Source organism: Mesoplodon densirostris, chromosome 16 (assembly GCF_025265405.1).
Source record: "Mesoplodon densirostris isolate mMesDen1 chromosome 16, mMesDen1 primary haplotype, whole genome shotgun sequence".
Lineage (NCBI taxonomy): Eukaryota > Metazoa > Chordata > Mammalia > Artiodactyla > Ziphiidae > Mesoplodon > Mesoplodon densirostris.
Window position 1 is genome coordinate 65,525,523 of NC_082676.1, and position 12,852 is coordinate 65,538,374.

At 59.7% G+C, this 12,852-nt stretch overlaps 2 protein-coding genes across 4 annotated transcripts; both read right to left on the minus strand.

The window, feature by feature from the left end:
• Window positions 1–1,346: 1,346 nt before the first annotated feature.
• Window positions 1,347–5,696, minus strand: SYNGR3 (synaptogyrin 3). The gene is made up of 4 exons (XM_060119989.1): window positions 5,418–5,696; window positions 3,274–3,511; window positions 2,865–3,007; window positions 1,347–2,766 (listed from the first exon to the last, which is right to left on the minus strand). Exons 1-4 carry the CDS (start codon window positions 5,514–5,516, stop codon window positions 2,557–2,559), a joined length of 690 nt encoding a protein of 229 aa, XP_059975972.1. The 5' UTR covers window positions 5,517–5,696; the 3' UTR covers window positions 1,347–2,556.
• A 162-nt stretch (window positions 5,697–5,858) lies between these two features.
• Window positions 5,859–11,228, minus strand: GFER (growth factor, augmenter of liver regeneration). 3 transcript variants are annotated; one of them, XM_060119993.1, is made up of 4 exons: window positions 10,919–11,228; window positions 10,368–10,564; window positions 9,237–9,437; window positions 5,859–5,985 (listed from the first exon to the last, which is right to left on the minus strand). In XM_060119993.1, exons 1-3 carry the CDS (start codon window positions 11,177–11,179, stop codon window positions 9,275–9,277), a joined length of 621 nt encoding a protein of 206 aa, XP_059975976.1. In that variant the 5' UTR covers window positions 11,180–11,228; the 3' UTR covers window positions 5,859–5,985; window positions 9,237–9,274. The 3 variants fall into 3 exon arrangements, with proteins under 3 accessions (XP_059975976.1, XP_059975975.1, XP_059975974.1); XM_060119992.1 differs by lacking the exon at window positions 5,859–5,985 and adding an exon at window positions 7,646–7,837; XM_060119991.1 differs by lacking the exon at window positions 5,859–5,985 and having other exon boundaries at window positions 8,704–9,437; window positions 10,919–11,227.
• Window positions 11,229–12,852: the final 1,624 nt, after the last annotated feature.

Consider the following 12,852-nt stretch of genomic DNA (forward strand, 5'->3'; position numbering starts at 1 on the left):
CTTTCTGCCACAAACATATAAATAGTAGGAAAAAAGGTCTAAACACATAGCTACATCCAAATAAGGCAACATCCTTAGATGAAAAGAAACAGATGTCTTTCTAAAAGAAGCAGAAGGGGGTACCCCAGGTGATGAAGGGGATGTGGCCTGCAGTGGGGCCAGGCCAGAGCCACACAGCTGCATGGGCACTGCCTATCTGAAGCCGAGGGCCTGCCTGCCTGTGGCTGAGACTGGAGCAAGTTCCTGGGTGATGGCCATGCTCGGAGCCCACTAGGAGACAGAGCCTTCACCCTCTTCACTCTCCATGGGACTGCCTAGAGGCCACCTGCATTCCCCACACCGGAGAAGCCCCTCAGAGCTGATGCCCTCTTTGCAGACCTGAGCACAAGCAGCACCCCCAAAGAGTAACCTGGAAGATGAGCTATCTCATGAACAATATTGAAAATACCGATTCTTAAAGAAGCAAGAACCGTAACAATACCAGGCAACATTTAGCGGTGTTTGCTGTGTAACAAGCACTGCTCTGAGCTTTTTACACACACACACAAACACACACACAGGTTTACGTTAACCCTTCCCGCACCTTTGATGACGGCAACTACTAACTATTTTCCTTTTCCGGAAGGGGAACCTGAGGCATAGACAAGCTGAGAGACTTGCCCAGAAAGACCAAGCCTGAACACGGCCAAGCCAGCATTCCAGCTCCAGCTCTTACCTGCTTCATTCAACCAGAATGTTGTTAACCAATAAGAAGTCAGAAATGAAAAAGTAACTGAGATAAGAATCCCAATAGACAAATTCAAAAGTAAACAAGGGGCTTCCCTGGTGGTGCAGTGGTTGCGAGTCTGCCTGCCGGTGCAGGGGACACGGGTTCGTGCCCTGGTCCGGGGGGATCCCACATGCCGCGGAGCGGCTGGGCCCGTGAGCCATGACCGCTGAGCCTGTGCTTCCGGAGCCTGTGCTCCGCAACGGGAGAGGCCACAGCAGTGAGAGGCCTGCGTACCGCAAAAAAAAAAAAAAAAAAAAAAGTAAACAAGACCAATCTGGGGAAATCTCCAAAGGGGAGTTGGCCAGGGAATGTGGCTCTGGATGCTGCATGGTACACATGGTGGGGTCCCAGGAGCAGAAGACAGTAAGAAGCGGACATTTGGAGAAATCACGACTGCTTTCCCCAGCACTCTCCAGAACATGGGCATCAGCCTGGTCTCCACCTCCCTGTGCCCCTTTCTGGATTCTTGGCCCTGGTGCCCCTCAGGTCCCAACCTCTGGCACTGGAGGGGCAGGAGTAGAAAGGATTCCAAGAGTGTCTGGGCCACAGTAAACTCATTTACAGTCTTTATTGTAAAGAAGCTGCAGTTGGAACATGGGACACTGAAAATACACAATCACGGATTGTTCTTTCAGAAGAGGGAGGGAGAGACCCATATATACAAAAATTGTAAACATGTTCACTTAAATATCCACAAATAATTGGTCTATGCTACAATGTACAGGGTTGTCACTCAACTGCAACTCCAGAGGGAGGCGTCTGTCTGTAAAAATGTAATGTGGCAACCGCATTTGGTATTGACTTAATGTGAAAAGCCAGCTTTGAGCAATGCATGAGTACTCAGCTATGCAAAGGGACCCCCAACCTTGGGCTGGGCCTTAAAATGGGGTGCAGCGTGGGGAGCTGAGGGACTAGTCCAGGGAGCCGAGGTAAAGGGGTTTGCGGGGAATGGCTGTCTCCAGGGCACGGTGGGAAGGTGAAGCCTCTAGGCCTCTCTCCTCGTGAGGGGTGTGTCCTGCTGGGCACCCAGGTGTCTGGAGCCTCCCTTGGGCAAGGTCTTACTGAAGGGCTGGGAGAGGGCTGAGGCCCAGGCCTACAGCCATGTTGTGCTTTCCTGGCCAGAGCTGCCCGCACCCCAGCAAGGGCCTGGGCCAAGGCAGGTAAGGGCTGGAGCTGGGGCCACAGAAAAGAGGGGCTACTTGTGGGGAACTACGAGGTGAAACCTGAAGACTTGAGCACAATCACAACATCGACAGGGCTGGGCTACTCTAGTGAGCCTGTGAGAGGAAATGGAGGGAGGCTCCAGACAGAGCTCGTGGCACTACAGGGTGAACCACCAGGACAGAGCAAGGACCACCACTACCCACAGGGACAGGGGATGGGGAACAGTGGCCACGGGGTGAGGGTGGTGTCCCTTCCCCCAGTCACCCCCAGTCCAGGGAAGCCCCTGCACCTGACCCCAGAGTGTACAGGTGAGCCCTGCCTGGCTGGCTCATGAGGAGAATGGCCCACTGCCTAGGCTGGTCCACTGGAGGCTGAAGGACACGTGCCCAGGGCTGTGCTGTTCTCTCCTCAGGACCTCTGGCCCTGGGCTGGGGACTAAAGGGACCGAAGGAACTTGCGGGGAACAGCCCAGGCACCCTGGAGGCTACCCTCTCTTGGCCCCAGATGGCCCACAGCATCCACACGTTGCTGCTGGGCCAGGAGGACCTGAGGGAGGTCCCAGGAAGCCTTGGATCCTGCATTGGTGGGGCAGCCTTTGTGCCTTGGTCTGGGCCTGCTGGCCACTAGTAGGCAGGAACCTGGTACCCTTTGGGGCTGGTGTCCAGAGTCTCGGTGAAGGGCGGGCTCTGGTAGGTCTCGGTGCCCTCCACACCGCTGCCCACTGGGTAGCCTGGGTAGGTCTGGCCCGCCCCAGCACCCAGCTGTTCGGTGGCAAAGAGCGACATGTCGGTGCCCAGACGGAACCGCTGCAGGGCCTTCACGGTAAGCGCCGCCTGAGGGGGAGTCCGGGGTCAGCCAGGGCCGGCCGACCCTGCCCCAACCCTTACCTGGCCCCAGTCCCTGCCGGCCGCAGGCCGCCGGCCGCACTCACCCAGCTGAGGATGGAGAAGAAGCTGAAGGCGATGGCGGCCCGCGCCGCGTCTCCCGCCTGCGTCGTGCCCGGCCCGGGCGCCGTGCGCTGCCACTGGTTGGTGAGGAAACAAAAGCCCACGAACCACAGGAAGGACCAGAGCCCTGCGGGCAGGTGGGCGGGCGAGTCAAGGGATGCTGCACCGAAGCGCCCGGCCCAACCCTGCCGGGAAAAAGAATCCGCAGACCGAGGACCCGACCCGTCCCGCCCCGCCCCGCCCCGCCCCGCCCCGCCCGGACCTGTCCCCGCCCCAATCGGCTGAGAATCTACGCGCTCCCTCTGGCCCCGCCCCGAAGCCCGCCCTCCCGACTCCGCCCGCCAGAGAAGCCCCGCGCGCTCCCCAGGCCCCGCCCCTCACGGCCCCGCCTACCTGAGAAGCCCAGGTCTAGCAACACCGCGCGGCGACGGTCGCGGACGCTGCTGATCTGCTGGAAGCGCACGTCGAGCAGCAGGAACGCGGCGCAGGCGAGGAAGGCCCCAAGGCCGAGCGCGACGCCGAAGCGGCAGGCACCCGCGTTGCCGTTGAAGACGCAGCGCAGCTCCGGGCCGCTGTCGGCGTTCACGTAGCCCTCGTTGACTATGGGCCCGAAGACGGCGATGGAGAACACCTGTGGGCGGCGGGAGCGCTCAGGGCCCTGCGATGGCCCCTTCCTGGTCGAGGCCCGAGGTCTCCTAGCCCACCGTGAGTGCCCATGCCCTCGGGAGTGTCCCTGCGTTCCCCTGCAGCACAGGATCTATCTCTGGGTGGGGGTCTTCGGGGACCTCCTCCCTTAATATCTACCTCAAGTTTAGTAAGTATGGACAAAACATACCATTTAGTGAGCATCAACTGTGCCCAGGCACTGTGCTTAAAATGGCTACATGTGTTTGCTCATGGAATCCCTCCAAACAACCACAAGAGTGCCACTGCTCTTATCCTCTTTGTAGATGGGGAAATCGGGGCTCCAACAAGTGAAGTGCCTTGTGGAGGGTTGCATGGTTGATAAGAGCCAGGGCTGACATTCAAGCTGGGTCTTCTGTACCTTGTGGAGCCCGTAGTGTCCCCCATGGCCCACTCCAGAGTGTGGGAACAGGAGCTTTCACCTGGACCAGTGATCCCCAGGCTTGAGTCAGCAGGGCTAGGGGAAGTAGATGTGGAGTCAGGCGAGAAGGGCGGGAGCATGGGTGGGGGGCGGGCAGCAGAAGGACAGCTGCGCAGAGTTGTCAGCCAGGACCTGAGTGGAACCCACCCTCAGCATTTGGGAGCTGTGCAGCCTCGTTTGCTAGCATGCTAAATGTAGCAGGCCCAACTAATGGGGTGCTGGAGACAGGAATAATGCCCACCCAGCGTCCTGCACTTTGTGGGCACTCCAGGGATGATGGCCCCACATGACTGTGGCTAATTAACACCATCCATACGTGCTTGGGCTTAAAAGGCGATACCGCTGACCTCTGGGGTTCAGTCAAACCTCAGTGCCCTGTGCCCACGAGGGCTGGAAGGCAAAGGAGTGGACCACAGCCCTTTTAACCCAGAAGCTGCTCTTTGAGCTCTGGGCAGCCCTATATTTCTAAAAAAAAGACCTCTAATTTCAACTTTATTTCTCTCCTTTCCAGCCCCAGCTCCTAGAGACTTACTTAGTCAAGAGTGAAACCAAGGTGGAAGATATGGACACGTACCCACAGATTGGTCCACAAGTCAGGTCAGAGCTGGGACCAGAACGTAGGGTCCCTACTTCCTGGTCTGGCCAGAGTCACTCCACCCAAGGGCCCCTGCCCCACCCTGGGCAGCGCCCTCCGGGAACACAGGTGAGTACGTGCCTGTGCCACCACCAGCCACCACCAGGTGGACAAAACCCAGAACTCAGCATTCCACCTTCCATCTCTCCTGCCTGGAGGGATGGGAAGGAGGAGCAGGCCACTGGGCCTAAGGTTGCCCCAGAAGGCTAGGCTTCCTCTAAATCTGCCCCTCCCACACCACCTCCAGGAAGCCTTCCCAGTGTAGAGCCCCTTCCAGCTGCCCCACTCAGAGGAATCCCAGAGCACACCCCCCAACTCACAGTTGCAACTGGGGGGCCTGGGAATGGCCAGCTCCCTTCGAAGGAGCCGGGAGGATTTGCGTGCAGAAGTAGGGGGGAGGCTCTGCCTGATTCTCTTGGCTCCAGTACCCCTTACTCGTGCTGAGGCTGAGCGCTCAAGCCCCTCCGCGAATCCCGCCCCCACCCCTGCCCGCTTCCAGGGTGTAAGCACATGAAAAACCGAGCGAGGGCTGAGGAAGGGGATTGAGTTAGACCTAAGGAAGAATTGGGAGGTGGGTGCGGCGGGCGGTGACCTCTCAAGGTACCCGGCTGTCGCCGCCGGCCCCTCCCCCGCCCGCAGGTGGGCGCGCCCTGCCCGGTGACGTCACCTCAACCTGCGGCCGGCGGGGGAGGGGCCGGCAAGGATGAGGATGGGGGCGAGGGGCAGGTGATAGGGATGAGGGAGGCGAGGCGAAGTGGGACGGGGTATCGGGGCGGGGCTTGGGCCGGGGCCACTCACCCAGGACGCGATCCGCAGCAAGGTCTGGGGCCGCCGCGCGAAGCTCACAGGGTCCAGGGCAGCCCCTGCGCGTCCCGCGCCGAACGAGGCTCCCTCCATGGCCAGCCCGGGCGGGCCGCGTACCCCCGGCACCCTCTGTCCTTCTGTCCGTCGGGCCGACCCCGCCCGAGGCCGCCCGGGGCTGCTGCCGATGCTGCCGATGCTGCCAGTGCTGCCGCTGCGGTCGCCACCTTCCGGGAGTGCGCGGCGGGGGCGCGCGGGGCGGGACCGAGCCTACACCCCTCCCTCTGGTCCACGCGCGCAGGGCTGGAGCCCTCACCTCCCTCCACCTTGCCCACCTTCCACCCCACCCCACCCACTCTCACCGCAGGACCAGGGTCCGAGATGGAGACCATCCGCCAGGTCCCCATCAGGAGGCGGGGTCAAGGGGCTGAGTCCCCCACGTCCACTCACAAGTAGTCAGGAGTCAGCAGGGCAGGTGGACACTGGGCTCAGCCTTTGCCGTAGCCACGTGGGTGGACAGACCGACATGACCCCACTCCTCTGTACAGGGCCCTTTCCTGAGTGCCTAAGGAGGTAACAAGTCCAAGGGCTCCAGCATCTCCCCCAGCCCTCAGGGAAAGGGAACCCAGCTTCCTGCCTCTGGTCCCCATAGACCAGAGGGAGGTTACTGGGGCCTTTCCCATGACTTCCCACTGCACCCTAGCTTCTCCTTCACATTCTATCCTCCCTAACAGGGAGAGAGGATGGCCTCTGCCCTCAGGGGCACTTGTCCAGGCAGGCAGAGCCCAGAGGCACACATGGGTGGGAGTTGGGGCATCTCTACTCTTTTCCTCTGGCTGGATGTTGTCATTCCGAGGGCGCTCACTGAGCCCTGCACACTCCTGGGTCTCCCCAACTGACTTTCAGGTGACATATTTAGTTTTGGGCCAAGGAGTGGGGAGAAGCGTCAGAGATGGAGAGTTGGAAGAGTGGGTACCTAGCTTCCCAGCACCCCCGCTGGGTCTTTGCCACAGATGGCCCAGCCCCAGGTTAGACAAGGTCCCTTCCTGCATGTTCCTTCCAGGCCAGCCTGGCAGGGGCCCAGATGACTCCTGTTTCTGTCTAGGACATTGAGGAAAGTCTGCATTTGTTGAGCATTTACAGTGCCAGGTGTTTCACTACGACCTGTGGAGGCAGGGACTGTTTTACTGCCATTCTTCAGATGGTAAATAGGCAAGTGGGAATTCCCTGGTGGTCCAGTGGTTAGGACTCATGCTTTCACTGCGGAGGGCCCGGGTTTGATCCGTGGTTGGGTAACTAGGATCCTGCAAGCTGCACAGTTGGCCAAATTAAAAAAAAAAAAAAAGGGCTCCCCCCTGGCGCAATGGTTAAGAATCCGCCTGCCAATGCAGGGGTCATGGGTTCGAGCCCTGGTCTGGGAAGATCCCACATGCCGCAGAGCAACTAAGCCCACGAGCCACAACTACTGAAGCCTGCGTGCCTAGAGCCCATGCTCCACAACAAGAGAAGCCACTGCAATGAGAAGCCCACGCACTGCAATGAAGAATAGCCCCTGCTCACCACAACTAAAAGAAAGCCCGCGTGCAGCAACGAGTACCCAATGCAGCCATAAATAAATAAATAAATAAATAAATTTAAACAAACAAACAAAAGGCAGACTGGTTGAGTTCCTTCATCACACTTAGAAAGTGAAGAGCTGGGATTCAAATCCAGATCCCTACTGTGCCAGGGCAGGTGTGGCCAGAAGTGCTACCCACTAGTTGACTCCATGACACTGCATCCAATCCTATCACCTCTCCCCTGTCAGTGACAGTTTCCTCTCTGTCTGATGCACCATTCATTTCCCCCTTTTACTTGATCATTTACATCAGTGCCTAAACCTGCTCCATTCCTGAGCCCACTTCCCCTCCAGCTGTCACTGCTCCCTTTAGTCCCAGGGGCAATGCAGGCACTGCCATCCTGTCCCCATCCTCCTAGGAACACTTCTGATGTCACCCTCTCCTTGTGTTCCTCCTACTTCATGGGCCCTTTCTTGTTATCTCTTTCTGGTTCCCTCCTCTTGTTCCATCTGTGACCTTTGAGCCTTAAGGGTCCCAGGGCATGGTCCTGGGGCTCTTCTCCCTACTCTATGCTCACTGCCTTGGTCTCCATGCTAACAGCTTGAGCCAGAATTTTCCCTTGAACTAGAGTCCCACTCATCTTAGTCTGGAAAACAGAATCTGTGGCAAAGTTAAAGAGTTTTATTGGGAGGTGAAACTTTGGGGGAGCCAGAGTTAGGGAAAAAGGAAAGTGAGGCAGGGAAGGAGGGAGAGCAAACATTGACGGCGTGCTCCTGAGCTGACCACAGCTTTGCTGGCTCCCAGCGCACAGGTGACTCGGGAAAGGCCAGAGACAAGCCCTGTGCTGGGGACGTCCATCTGTAGGAGGAAAGAGCAGTGACTTCTCTGCTGGTTGCTCCCTGCCTCCTATTTCTTTGTCACCTGGCCCCTTGGGCAGCCCCTGAGGAAGCCAGCACCCCCGTGGGGCCAGTGGGGTAAAGATGCCGAGGAGGCTGTGCCAAAGGTTGGCCCCTGCCCACGGAGGAGCCGGGACACCATGGGTAGAGGTGAGAGCTGCAGGACCACAGGGGTATGTCGCACTGTTGCTGGGCCATTCCAGCTAGAAGCCAATGCCTGGGAGCAGGTGTGGCTGAGAGGGTATGTGAAGGCCCCAAAGCTGGGTCCAGGTCACCCCCAAACCTGCTCCACTCACAGCCTTCCGCATCTCACTGATAACACTGGGCAACTCCCTCCTTCCAGCAGCCAGAACCCGACAGCCACCTTGGGCTCCACCTTGAGTGTATCCAGTGAGGCCTCCCACTCATCCTGGGGCAAGCTTCCCTCTCGGCTGCCACAGGGGTGCCTGCCCCCCCTCCTTTCACCCACGCTTGCCTCATTCCAGCTCAGCAGCCAGAGGGACCTTTCAAAAGTCACATTTTGCCGTTCCTCTGCTCCAAACCCTCCACTATGCTCCCTGGGAGCTGGGTGTTAAAACCACATCCTTGCTGGGGCCTTGAGGACCTCCTGTCATGTGACCTCCCCTCACCTCTCTGATCCTCCCTTGGCTCCAGCAACTCAGCCTCTTTGGTGTTCCTGGAACATCCTGGCCCACCCTTGCCTTGGAACTGCTCCCTCTTCCTAAGGAGCCAGAACCCAGATAGGAGGAAGCAGGAGACCACAGAGGGACGAGGGCAGGCCCTGTCCATCGTTGCAAATTCCAGCACAAAACACACTGAGGCCAGGTCTTCAGGCATTTCTCCAGCATTTTATTTTTGGTCTCGAGCTCCACGGAGCCTCCTCTGACAGGCCTGGGACGGCTCTGCGAGGCCATGTGCCAGACGGAAGGCGCACAGCAGAGTTCAGCCCCCAGGCCTCTTTCCTGAAGTGCAAATGGCACACAGCCTCTGGGGCTACCGTCCCTGTTGTACCACTAGCTGTCCCTAGCTACAAGGTGGGGAGACAGTGGCCTGGCCCGGAGGGGCGAGACAGGGGAGCCCAGCCAGGCCTGTCACCTTCCTGTGCGAGGAAGTAGGCAGCAGGGTGTCGAGTGGACGGGAGGCCAAATCCTGAGGAAGGGACAGACTAGGCTGCTCCTGCCTCCTTCACCTGTAGCACCACAGGGCGCGGGTTGAGGAGGAGGCCATCGGGGTGCCTGCAACAGGTACCCCCACTTACACTCCGAACCTGAGAGGGAAAGGGCTCCATGGGTAGCGTCTGGGGACTACCCAACTGAGACGAGGCAGACTCTGGCTCTGACGCACACTTTAATAAGCCTCACCCTCTCTGGCCAGGCTGCCCACAGGCTCTGGCTGCCCTCTAGTCACAGGAGCCGTCCTTCCAGCCGTCGCGCCAGCGCTCGTCCACCAGCGAGCAGTTGAAGTCCGGCTTGCCTAGCTTGCGGTTCACCTCGTTGTGCAGGCGGCATAGCCACTGGGTGAAGTAGGCCCGAGTGCGAGTGTCTGGCTGGTTCCTGCATATCCTGCGTGGGGGGGAGCACACAGAGGAGGAGGGCAGTTAGTGCTCCCACTGTCCCCGCCCCACCAGCTCCTTGCCTGCTCAATTCAGGGAGGAGAGCTGGGGCACTGCTGTGAGCTACACCCAGAAGTGCCCTCATGCTCTGAATTCCCAGAAGGGGGCAGACCCTGCAGCAGCAAGGCCTGGTGGACTCTTAAGCCTGCTCAAACCCTCACCTCGGGAGCTTTGCAAACCCTGGCAAGAGCCCTGGCAAGACATTGAGGCAGAAGCCTCAACTTTACAACCTGGTAACAATCAGGAATCCTCACCCCAGCGTCCCTGGCCCCAGGCAGTGTGTGGAAGGGGTGGGGTTGGCATAAAGGCAAAACTGAAAACCGGATCTGTTTCTTAGCACCTGTGGCCCTGCTGCATCAGCTCAGCAAGAGACCTTGTTCTAAATGCCCAGGCTTCAAACAGCAAGGGCTGCCCTGCCCCCCACATCCAGCCCAGAAACGCCATGGGTGCCAAACAACAGTTCTTGGGCTCCCCAGTGAAGAAAAGGTGGCTCCTGGAAGCAACAGCAGTGAGTTCCCAAGGTCTTGAAATTGGCAGTCCTGCTCCAGAAGTTAGGCAAAGTGGAGTCCTCCGAAACCTGCCAGAGCCTCCATCAGTGCTTAGCAAGGGATCTCATGAGGGAAGCCCTCCCCGGGAGCCTTGTGGCTGCAGAAAGAAGCAGTACCCAGCAGCAGCCCCAGACAGCCTGGCCTTTGAGGAGAAAGAAGATAGCTCAGATGATCCAATCCCTTCTCTGTTAGTGGTCCCTGCTCTCAGCAACCCTCTGCCACCTCTGCATCTTATTTCTCTAGGCTCCCCTTCATGACATCAACCAGGGGTCCCAGGCCCAGGCTCCAGGTGGGATGCTCTGCTGCCTGCAGACTGTGCAGACACAACTTACCTTTTCCTTATGTCTTCAGCACACTCCTCACACGGGTAAAACTTGGAAAATAAATGTATGAACTGAGCCATATCTTGCTGCTGTTCTGGGGTGGGCAGGTCGGGATAGTAGGCTGCCAGGCTGTGGAGGACAGCCCAGCTGTGGCGGCCCAGTTCCTCGCGATCCGGAGGACAATCTTCCCTAAACTTGCTGTCCCGCTGCGGAAGAAGGCCGACCAAGGGTCAGTTCGGTTTTCCCCAACCAGAAACCTACAAAGCTCCCCTTTTCCCCCCACCAGCCGGAGGCCCGCTGACTGGAGACATAAGTCCTGAGGCCGATCCAGCCCACATGTGGCTAAGAGCCGAAAGGCCAGGGCTACCTTGGGGGCAAGATTCAGGAACAGCCAAACCCGGGGGGGCAAAGTCTCTCAGGCTTAGGGCCTGTGGGAACGCTCGGCCTGGGCCTTGGGAAGTCTGCCTGGGGTGCTTGAGAACAAGGTGTGGGGGCCGGGGCTAGGAGTCAGCAGGGCTCGCGGGCCTGTGAGGGGAGGTGGCGCCCCCCTGCATCTGCACCTTCTGCTGTGTCCGCATCCACGACTTGAAGTCCACGCAGGCCCGGCAGGGCCGCCCCCGGGAGGTGTCCACAGCGACCTGAGAATCGGAGGCCGGCGCCTGGGTTGGCGTCCGGGCCGAAGCGGCGGAATCTCTCCGCCCCGCGCCCCGGCCGCGCGCGTCCGTCACCAGGTCGTCCATCACCTCGGAGCGCGCGCCGCCGGGCAGAAAGGAGAAGAGGTTCCCACCGCCGAAACTCCCCCGCTCGCCGGGGGCCGCCATGTTGCCCGCGCAATGCCTGCCGGGCCAGGTCGGCCTCCAGATGGGCTTCCAAGTCGGCCTCCAGGACAGCGCGCGCGCCACCGCCAGGGCGCGGCCACAGAAGCCGGGCGCGCGCGCCGTGGGCACGGGCGCTGGCCGGAGCCGGAGCCGGGGCCGGGTGTGGGGGCGGGGCCCGGGGCTGTGTCCCGCATGGAGGCGGGGCTGGGGGCCTTGGTCTGTGCCCGGGAAGCGGCAGAGCCAGAGACAGGGGTCCGGGCTAAGGACGCGTCGGAGGCCCGGGCCGGGGTGCACGCGGACCCGGAGGCCCGAGTCCTGGCCGCGCCCCTGGGCCTCGTTCCACGGCCCGTGCCCGATCTGCGTCGTCCGTGGCTACGCTCCCGCCTCCTCCAGTGGAAGAGCAGCGTGTTGTGGAAGACGCGCCCTGGCCGTCCCGCGGCGCCGGGCTGCGGCCTCGGCCACGTCCGTATTGCGGCCCGCGATGCCCCCATTGCTCCGCTCTGACCGTCCCGCGTGCCCGCGGCTTGGCTCTGTGCCCTCAGTTGGGGGAGCGCCCAGCTGGGCCGTGAGCGCACAGAGGGCGTGCTGTTGGTGCCGGGGGTCCAGGGGATCCACCTTGGCGACCGGCGCCATGGCAACGGGCGCCTGGCAACGCGGGGCGGGGCCGTGCCTGCAAAGGAGGAGGTGCGTCTCTGGGCTCCCGCGAGTACCGAGCAGCCCCTCTCCCCCACCCCCCGCCCCGAATCCTACAGCCTACTTGAAGAGGTTAAACCCACGTCGGGAGTGGCCTCAGGGATACCTCTGCTTCCATATGTACATTAATTCATTCTGCAAATATTTGTATAGTGCCTAATCTGTTCTAAGCACTGTTCTAGGCACTGGTCTGTGCAAGGAGCAAGATTCGTCTGTCCCTGACCTCCTCAGCTCATAGTCCAGTGGTCAAGACAGAAAAAACAAAACCAACCAAACAAAAAAGAGTCACACTAATAAATGTTCAGGTACAAACTGTGATGGGGGCCATGAAGAGGGCGTGGTAAATCTGGGAGGCCTCCTTGAAGAGGTGACCCTTAGGCAGTGGCCTGAAGGATGAGGAATCAACTAAGGAGGGCAGTCGAGGCCAAGGCAGGAGGGAGGAGGATCTTGGCTCCTTGCATGGGCAGAAAGGCCAGTGGGACAGGACCCGGGAAGGGTGGTGGGAGGAGAGATCCAGAGGTGGCCAGGGACCTACCAAGGACATCATCAACTGCCATGGCAGCTGGGAATTTATTCTGAGGACCCTGGGAAGGTGCTGGGAAGTTTTGGGCAGGAAACCCTGGCCTGATCCCATTTCTGTTTTGCAAAGATTCCTCTGAAGAGTGGATTTCATGGGAGCAAGTGAGGAGCACAGGCTTTGGGGGAGGATGGGGCTGTTGGTAGTTGTCCAGGTGAGAGATGAGGGTAGGGGGTGTCGAGAAAGAAACAGTGGAAAGGATCTAGGTTGCTGGGGGTGTAGAGCAGGGGCTCTCAGTTGGCATAGGGAGAGGCCTCAGCATCTTTCTAGGTCCCTGGCTGTGAGTAAGCTGGCCCTTCTTCCACTTCTCTCCTCTGTCTTCCAAGGGAGCAGGATCTGTCCCACCCTGTACCCTACCAGGCCAGTGGCCCCCACTGAGATTGGCAAGGTGACAGCTGGGCTGAAG